This window comes from Rhizopus microsporus (genome assembly GCF_002708625.1).
Source record: "Rhizopus microsporus ATCC 52813 unplaced genomic scaffold scaffold_35, whole genome shotgun sequence".
Taxonomy (NCBI): Eukaryota; Fungi; Mucoromycota; class Mucoromycetes; order Mucorales; family Rhizopodaceae; genus Rhizopus; species Rhizopus microsporus.
The window spans coordinates 104,868-114,657 of record NW_019671950.1 but is presented as its reverse complement, the minus strand read 5'-3'; the positions used below and the strand labels follow the sequence as shown (position 1 = coordinate 114,657).

At 34.2% G+C, this 9,790-nt stretch overlaps 3 protein-coding genes across 3 annotated transcripts; all 3 read left to right on the top strand.

The window, feature by feature from the left end:
• Nucleotides 1–345: 345 nt before the first annotated feature.
• RHIMIDRAFT_295933 (uncharacterized protein) lies at nt 346–1,253 on the top strand (the record flags this gene model as incomplete). The annotated part of the gene is made up of 2 exons (XM_023614227.1): nt 346–928; nt 998–1,253. The coding sequence occupies 2 exons, from the start codon at nt 346–348 to the stop codon at nt 1,240–1,242; spliced, it is 828 nt and encodes a 275-aa protein (XP_023461170.1). The 3' UTR covers nt 1,243–1,253.
• Nucleotides 1,254–1,395: 142 nt separating this feature from the next.
• On the top strand, nt 1,396–4,025 carry RHIMIDRAFT_242668 (uncharacterized protein; the record flags this gene model as incomplete). Its single annotated transcript, XM_023609827.1, has 2 exons — nt 1,396–1,849; nt 3,796–4,025. 2 exons carry the CDS (start codon nt 1,396–1,398, stop codon nt 4,023–4,025), a joined length of 684 nt encoding a protein of 227 aa, XP_023461169.1.
• A 418-nt stretch (nt 4,026–4,443) lies between these two features.
• Nucleotides 4,444–5,853, top strand: RHIMIDRAFT_295932 (S-adenosyl-L-methionine-dependent methyltransferase). The gene is made up of 4 exons (XM_023614226.1): nt 4,444–4,775; nt 4,826–5,149; nt 5,199–5,350; nt 5,403–5,853. Exons 1-4 carry the CDS (start codon nt 4,481–4,483, stop codon nt 5,586–5,588), a joined length of 957 nt encoding a protein of 318 aa, XP_023461168.1. The 5' UTR covers nt 4,444–4,480; the 3' UTR covers nt 5,589–5,853.
• The last annotated feature ends 3,937 nt before the right edge of the window (nt 5,854–9,790 follow it).

Genomic DNA, 9,790 nt, shown 5'->3' with positions numbered 1-9,790 from the left:
GAGAATTGCTCCCTGGAGGACACCAGTGGCTGGCGAGAAACGAGTAGATGTTGCATTATTAAGTAGGACTTCTATCTGTGCATCATCAAATATGTTCTGAAGCAAGCTAATCAGTGCAGCAGGTGCTGCTTACTCTAGGTTTTTCCATATATAACAACGATCCACAGTATCATATGTCGATTTTATGTCTAAGAAGGCCAGTACTGGGGTTATATGATGAAAGCGGCGTAGGATGTTGCATATTTCGGCTAGACAGAGAGCTTGGTCTAAAGGTCCCCTAGACCCACGAAAGCCACCTTGAGCTATGTCCAGGGGAGCTTAACGTGCTATACAGTTGGTTTGAAAATGCAAAAAATTAAAAAGCGTACAGGTGAACTCAACAGCGAAATAAGAGCACATCAAGATAGAGTACACTTTTTGCAAACAAAATTGAAAAGTGTCTTGAAAGAATGCAAGTATTACCTCTTGCAAAACAACATCAATGAAGATAAAAAGAAATGGATCCGTAAGCGTGCTGGACCATTACATCAGCAAGAGACCAAGCATATCAATCAGATGTACCAAAGGATAGAACAGATAAAGACATGTAAAGCTGAATTCAATGCAAGATTACACAGAATGAAAGAGGAATTATCAACGGAAAGAACAAAAACTTATCTTAAGCGAAAACAACTGACAACTTCATCCAATAGAACTAGAGAGGAACAAAGAATACATATTATCACACAAGATGCACTTAGGTGTATCGACAAAGTAGAAAATATGAAGATAGACAATGGCTTATTAAAATCGGGCAAAATTACATTTTTGGGCACTGATAATGGTCTTGTCACTACGATAGAAACTGTTGGCTTTGATATGAAAAGGTTTAAATTCCACCTTTATCTATATAATAAGTACTCTGCTTTAGAAAACCTGTCAGACGAAGGTAATGTTGATGTTGATATAATGGATCGCGCTGTTATTAACATTAATATGCTCAATTATTACGTTTCAGAACAAGAAACAAGTGGATCTACTATTCAAATGTCCCCATACATGCAGTTACCGAAGCCATACAAGACCCATGCATCTGAAGTTGACTACAAAAACGGTGCACAAAAATATATAAAGCAGCTTGAACTTGCTAAAAACACTACTGATATAGGACGACAAGTGGTGGAAGCCGAGGTCCTTTTAAGCAAAGTTGATACAACTAGTGCTAGAAAGCTTGAACATTTAAATGAATTACATAATACATAGATTGAACATAAGCACATTATATGAAATTTCTACTACTCGCCAAGTCGACTGAAGCAAAAAAGGGCTTACGAGTTACAAAAACGCAAATACACTGAAAGACTTTGCTCAGATGAACGTAGATATGCTACATCTTCTACAAACGTAAAACTTATCATGTTTGTTGGTAGTCGTGGTTTAGGTGTAGGTTCACGAATCAAAGGATACATGCGATACGGTAGTTATTGGAAGCCTTTGAGACACAGTCTGTATACCTACGTATGTATAACGAACGAACACAATATCTCCCAAACATGCAGCTATTGCTTTCAAAAACTGTCTCATCCAGTGAAAACGGTTTATAAAAATGGTGCAAGACGATTACGAACAATCAGTGACGCATTTGTTTGTGACAACCCAAGTTGTGTCTCTGTTCAAGCAAAAAAGTCTGTAAAAGGAAGAGATATCTTATCTGCAATGGCAACTGGTCTTTCCGGTTTAGCAACGCTCCTTTTTGATACAACCTTTCCTCAATTTGACCCAAAAGTCAGTCAATCCAACACTGATAAATTTAAAACGAATGCTGCTTCTTTCTTTACTGCAAACGAAGATTGGCCTGCTGTCGATGATAGTAATACTTCTTGAAAGGTAAGTCTTCTTTAATGATTTATTAACTTGTACTGATTGCTTAACAACAATAAATATTTAATACTCTGAATATTCGATATTTTGTAAGTGAAAAAAAGAATTATTTCATATCATTGACTGTTTTACTAATTGCATTTGTTTGTGTCTCAACTTTGGAAATTATAGTTCATTTACCTTATCAGTATATGTTTCTTACCAAGCAAGTGTCGTTATAGGGTCGGGACATAAGCTTGTCGGCTCTGCGCCATATTCAAGAACTTACTGGTTCAACCTTTTTTTTTTTTTTTTTCATCAAAAAGAAGTTGTTAGTAATTGAAAACAGACTGCGGATTATTAACCAACTTGCTAGTGGAAGCACTTGTACGTTTCGGGCCTATTCAGCATTGTAGCAAGCACGGGTTCAACGAAAGTGGTGAACAGCGTCATTTCCCGAATTTCATTCGTCGAGTCAATTGACGGAAGTTTTTGGATGCTGTTTGTTTTGATTAGTGAAATACTATTACAACGCATAATAGGTGTAGTTCGCACTACTAGCTTCTTATAACATCAATTAAGACGTATTCGTCTTCTTCAAAAGCCTGGGAAAGTACCAAGGGCTCAATTTCAGAATCCCTACGGCTTGTCTTCTCCATCATCAACTTCTACAATAACAATAGATATTGAATTACAAATATAACATTATAGTCCGCAAGCAACTGTTTGAACTTACCCTTAATACTCTAGTAACACCAAGTTGCAGTTTATCAAAAATATAAGCTTCTGCATCTGCGATATTAAAGGGCCAATTGACAGCATTTGCTGTTTTATTCAATAGAAAGAAAAACGATTAAATGGGGATACGATCCAAATATATACAATTTACTTATATGCATATCAAAAAGTATTCGCTGTCAGATTTATTAAAATTAGTACAAAAGAATTTTATTTAACGTCTTTCACTCATGTATCGCTGGTTTGATGGTATTTGATTGCGTCTGTTTCGAGCAATGACATTTCGAAAAAATTGAAGCTGCATCTCTTATGTGAGCAAGCTTCTTATCATTCAGCAAGAGTAGATTATCCAAATATAAGCGATAGGCAGCCAACATATTTGATAGTTCGTTTGTCAATTTATCCGAATTTGTAACTACTTCATTGACAACAACTTCTTCACTTTCACCATCTTTTTTTCATGATTGCTTGCCAGTTAATTTTCTTAGAGGCCTTCCGAACAAATCGAATGCCCCCTGATTTTCCTCCAGTGAATGCTTGGATAGCTCTTTTTCTCCACGATGATGACAGTAATAGATTTTGTACCAAAAATACAAAACTATCCTTTTTCTTTTTTAACAGGGATTCCTTCTGCGTTCAAGCTAACAGCTTCTGAGTCAGTTTTCTCTCACGCAGTATGAGTCATAGATAGGAGCATTATTCATGGTAAAGGAACATCCTTTCATTTCAGATGCTATGCTCCTTTAATCAAGAGTTGTATTCAAAAATCTCAGATAGCAGCCTGTCACAATCCCTGTGTCATAAGCATTCGTTTCACGTTCAAGCTTTCTCTTTTTGACACATTTTGAAGTTATCAAACTAATTTTAATCAAGTCAGTAGTAGATATTGCGCCTAAAATCGACATTGTGTTCACTTTAATTTATTGCAACTATTACCCAAAAGCTTCCTTCTTTGATGCATTCATGCTTCGTTCCAAAAATAATATGAAAGGCTGATTCATCATGAAAGATACAATTTGTAGTAAAATCCAACTCAGTTTGCTGCCCAATTATACCTTTGAAAATTTTTTTTCAAACATGTACGCTTAATGGATAGATTACATTGAGTTGTCATGAGAACATAAGCAATACTACAAGAAATATAAAGATATACAAAGCTTTTAGTTAAACTTTCTAGTATATTTAATAAAAAACAAGCTGCAGATGTGTTCATTATAGAGAAGCCAGTAGCAAAGTACGTTGATGTGAATGAGGATAATACTCAAGATAATATCACACCTGCAGCCAAAGGTACAGCAAGTGTGCACATTATCAAATCTATTAATAGTCTGCTCAAAGTCATGGATCTTAACAAAAACCTAAAGGGCAGTTATTTAATGATGGATAATTGTATCATCCAGGCAAGATTGAAAATCGCAGTTTTAGGATATCGACTTAGTGTCACTTAATTTTGGTAAAGTGTCATATATTTACCGTTCCCATTATAAAAAACAGCCCCATGATCACTGTCTGTAACTTGTTCTGTATCACAGCTTCAAATGCTCGTTTCTTCCTTCTCATGGATAATAAATGTCACTTATAGAGCCAAGTATCTTCTAAACGAACAGAGCAAAAGGAAATTGATCCCTCTACTTTTCTTTCATCATTCTTTCTCTCTCTCTCTCTCTCCCCCCCTGCTTGCCTCCTTCAGTGTATTTACACTCGTGCTACTGTTCATTGTAAAATTACTGTGTAACAGGATGAGAATAAAATAGCATGGGATATCTTTCTTCCTCCTCCGCCATTTTCTCTCTCTTTTTCTCTATCTCTATCTGTTTCTATCTGCAACCCCTATTCCTCTCTTTTTTTTTTATATAGCCAATACCCTTTCTTTCTTTTTCTTTTTTTCTTTCTTTCTTACTTTATGGGCAACCAAGTCTCTTCAAAAAAAAGGTCTAATGAGAAATCGAGTAGAAGTCTTGTGTCATTAACAGAAAGTTCCAACAACATTTCAACATCCTCTTCATGTCAACCAAAATTTCCAATAGAATATGCTTATCCACATAATAAAGAGGAAGCCAATCGTCAGCAGAGTCAACACTATCTATTAAAACATTTATTTCAAGGAAGTTACTTTGCGCCAGTAGAGGAAGCACTTTCAAACCCTGGAAGTAAAGCACTAGATGTTGGATGTGGCGCACACGCTACATGGATACTAGGTAAAAATTACCAATAATACAATAGAAAGATTTACTGATGTAAAATATAGATATGGCAATTGATTTCCCAAACTGCCAGTTTTATGGCTTTGATATAGCTGAACCCATTCATTTAAGTGAAATAGAGTTAATACATATGCCAGTTAATTGCCACATTGAAAAGGCAGATTTATTTGATGGATTTAACTATGAATCAAACACATTTGATTATGTTCATCAAAGAATGATGTATATTGTATATCCCTCAGATAAAATACCTTGGATGTTTCAAGAAATATTACGTGTTACTAAACCAAATGGGTGGGTTGAACTTATAGAACCTGATGTTATACCAAAAAGAGCTGGCCCTCTTTTTTCTAAATTCATAAAAGCATGTAAGGTATATTAATATACAATTAACCATGTCACTCACATATTATACAGTACAACAATTTCTTAGGGATAGACTAGGCCACGTACTTCAAGGAAGGAATCTCGTCAACCTTATGATTGAAGCTGGTTTTAGAGAAGTAAAATCTGATTATGGTTCACTTCCGTTATGCTGGGGAGGTTATATAGGCAAATTGTTTTATGAGGTAAAAAGGGTTTTCCTTTAAAAAATAGACTTTACCTTATACATGTAACTAGGATATGTTGGTCGTATTTCAACATCTTGGCCCCAGCTTATATGAATATATGGGATTGGATGGAGAATACAATAAAGACAGCTATGAAGCATTATTAGACACAGCATTTGACGAGTGTGTGGAATATCAAACTTTCTTTAATGTTCGATGGGCTTATGGCAAAAAAGTTGTATCTTCTGCAGCATAACAACGACAATAACAACAAGAATAATAACCATCAAAACTATAGATTCCTTCCTTTACTTTACATTCCTTTTTTCTTCTTCCTTATTTTTATAGACAACTGTAGATACGTTACAACTAAAAACTTTTTTATATAATAATAATACATGCTTTTTTTTTTTATTATTTCGTTCTGAGCTCCAAAGGTTAAGCCGGTGCCTTGGATCTTGATCTGAATCGCTTTTCCACAATGGGAAATAATCTGTGTGAAGCTTACATACTCAGCCCAGAACTACCCTTAATCTCGCTCATTTTAGGATATGCTCTTAACATTATATTTACTTTAAGTAGGCGATCTTAAAAGTTAACCTTTCTTTCATGGGAAAATGAGCTATAGCTTATACTATGTAATGAGATCATATATATTACATTTTGTATAGCATAGGTTCAATGTTCAATTGAAGGCATCTCATAAGAATAAAAACCTCACACATCTTTTCCCGTAAGCATTTTTAAATATTTATAATACAATGTATACTTTCAAGTAAAGACGCATCCGTTATTTCTACTCCAACTTTTGATCAAGAGTCTGTACATTATGCATTATAAAATGGCCGTGAACTAAACAGAATTGCACTGGTTTCTTCACTGTAATATGATAGCTAATACGTCCAAAGTGTACAAACCTGCGTAACCATATAGAATTCGATACGTTGCCTTAGCTCAGAAGAGAGACTATTTATTAGAATATAAAGGCCATCATTAAATGTGGTCTCTTGAAAATATTTAATATAAACATGAAATTAAGTCTAGCAAATGTCGTACACTTTATCTGCACACTGATAAAAAAATGATAATTTCAGACAACAAATGAGACAGCAAACAATAATAAAAGAGAGCATACAAGATGCAAGAGAATGAATAAAGAAATGATTAGTAAATCAGTTAATAATTTAATATTAAATACTTACATTATAAAAAAGATAATTTATAAGAGAAAAAGAATAGACATTTAAAAGAAACTATTAATATCTTACCCGAAGTGTATCTGGCTGGGTCAGCGATAACCAGCCCGGAAAGAGCAAAGAAAAAAAAAAGAAGCAAGCAAGAGACACGAGAAGAGAGCAAGAGAGGGTGGATGGGGCCAAAGTTTGGTAAGAACCAAACTACCCCCCAGCTAGCACCGGTGCTGTTTTCGATTATGATCTATAATACTACATATTAGTTTCTTATAAGAGTAAAGAATATAACATACCTTAGGACTAGCTGGGGAATAGCTGGTCTTGCTTTTTGGTCCAAAGAAGAAAAAGAAAAAGAAGTCAAAATCAGACTATTTAAACAAAGCCTCTAACAGCTTTTTCAGTTACGTGTTATTCATAAGCATTGACCACATTTATCTTCTCTCAAAAAGATAGAATTCATTACCTTTTTAATAATAAAGAAAGGATAGATAATCAACTAAAGTGTAATTGTTATTGGTTTTAAATTGTGTGCGAATAGTTTCTGAAAATGTCGTATTGCTCAGATATGTCTGGCTGCAATTAAATAAAGAGAGTCAAAAACAAAGAAGCTTGTATTATGTGTATCAAAAGGGAAATTATGCAGCTTCTGCTAAATATAGAAACTCACACAAGATCTATGCTTATTAAATATGGAAACTTTAAGTAACAGAAGAGTACACTCTGTCTTAACCAAGTACTACATAATATAAATGTTGATCGTCACTATAAATTTAAGGATATATTTCCTAGGCTGAAGCTAGGAGAATACGCTCTTTTCAACTGGTCCCTGAGCTTCTTTAATAGAATAGGATGGTTCAACTGTAGTCTTTATTTCACTAAACCAGTATCGACGACAGTCAGTATTTTCTCCAAATTTGGAAGAAACCGTTACTAGATTAGGCCTAACTGTTAAATTTGATAAACCGTCTATGATGCTTTTGAAGCAGCAACATCTTTACTATTGAGCAATCTTTATGGAAAATCGGACAGTGAACAAATGTAATACGCTTCCTCGAGGACCGTCTAACTAATCTCTGTCTTGTAGAGATGTTGTATGAGGTTGCCATAGAAAGCCAACGTAATTACTTTTCCTCACTTGTAGAAAAAGGATTAAATCTTTGAAATGAAATGTTCATCAATTCTAGTACATATACAGACCTTTTTGTTATGGTATGTATGACTATTTTACTCTATTTTTTGATATAGGACATTGGCTATCTTATGATTCGTCAGAACAAAAGCCTTTCTTCTTAATTTATACACATTGTATTTAACATGAGAACAGATAAACGTGAATGATTCTCACATCAGCTTAATTCTCCTCAATGCGTACCAAATACTCTATATGCTTAACTTCTATCAGGCTAGTCTGTCTTGTCAACATATGGCCATTGAGATATCGTGTCATCCCCATATTCTTTCGCTTGTAGGTCACATAAATGCTCAGATCATATATGAGTGAAATCCTACTTCTCTGTACCCTATGCGCAGTAAGTATCAAGAATAATCTTTACACAATCACTATTTATATAAAGCGTCTTTTTTCAAAAAAAGTATCATGGATTTTGGAGAGTTTACTCTTTCCATTCAAATACTCGGACTGGAGTGTTGATATGACTGAGAAAAACTTTTGCAAACAAATTGCCAAAAGATGTAATGATTCGACAAGAAATTGAAGAAGACAAAGAATGAACGGCAGGCTACCTTATGCACATTGCTAAAGTCTATAAACTAACAATATATTTTTCACCTTTTTCTAAGAAAAGATTGCCATTCTATGCTCCAAGTATCATAACATCATTGTTCTCATCAGTACAACCTTCCTCTCAAAACCATCGTTTTGTGGACTGTTTAAATTAATTGATTTCACAGATAACTGCGGTATTGGAGTTGATGTTAGGAAAAAAGAGAGTGTATGAAACTGTGAAACGAAGCAATAATTAGAACGGTTTATTTGAGTGAGTACAGCTCAACTCATGCAAACATCACAGCTGGGTTGAGAAATGAAGTGTGAGCACGCATTTGCGAAAATGTTTAGATTAGTATCCGTTAGTGGATCATGCTTTAAAAGGGCATATATTATTTGTTCATCAAGCTGTATAATTGCTTTTCAGATAGTTAGTAGATTCGTTTCTATTCTTCTGCAAGCTGATTTTGTAAATGTTGTCCTTGCTGAAGAAGGGCAATTCTCTTACACACCGAGGCTTCACTAGGCGCCTTGTTATTTGATTTTACATCTAAAAAGAATACATTATAACTGACGTGTTTATGCATAACTTTTTTTTTTCTAATAAATATGACTATACTAAATGAGTTTATTTTAGCAAATTTTATATACTTTTATAGTTGCAAAGGACAATGTAGAAATCGAAGCATGTTCCTCTGTTTTCATCTTTTAGCCCTTTAGGTATGAATATAATAACGTCATATGGAACTAAAGGTCTTGTCGAGATACCATCAAGAGGGCCACTTCATGTAAACTTTATAGAGCTTCTTTTTTCTATATTATATGTATTCTTTGATAATTTTGAGTTTGCATAAATATTAAGGAACTCCTTCAGCAAAGTAATTTCTTATGTAAATCATTACAGTTTTTTTCCTACAAGGTTAGATTTGCCCATTGTGTGATGCTAATGAAATATGCAAGATCATTCTTCGTTTTCTTGTAGTATAAAAGTCGAACCGTAATTTCCAACTTGAAAGTAAGGAAAGAGAAGACTAATTGAAGGCTAGTTTATCAGAACTATGTGGGTCAACACTTTATAACAAACTGCACACTCTTTCTCGCAAATTTGATGCACTCCATTTATGAACAATAATACTAATATGCATCGTTACTATGTACATGCATGCAAGTGCATGTGTAAACAACCTGGTATTGTCTACCTACGTCATTTAAACCTTTCAAGACAATAGTGACAATAACAGCATCCTGGCTAATTATGTTGATACGCCATCCCATTTTGTTGATGATAGTTAGACTAATATATCACATGGAATTGCTTTATTGCCTATGGCATCATAAGTGATACCGAAAGTCATACACTATCCTATCATGTAGCATAAGTCTAAATAATTGCCGATTACTTTATAAAGTAAAATATCGATCTTGTAGTATTACATCATTTGATTTGTTTATTACTTTACGTCAACAGTCCCCCCCCCTTTTTTTTTTAAAAAAGAGGAAAGTTCTAGTTTGACACAAAGCTTATTTTTATTTGGTAAA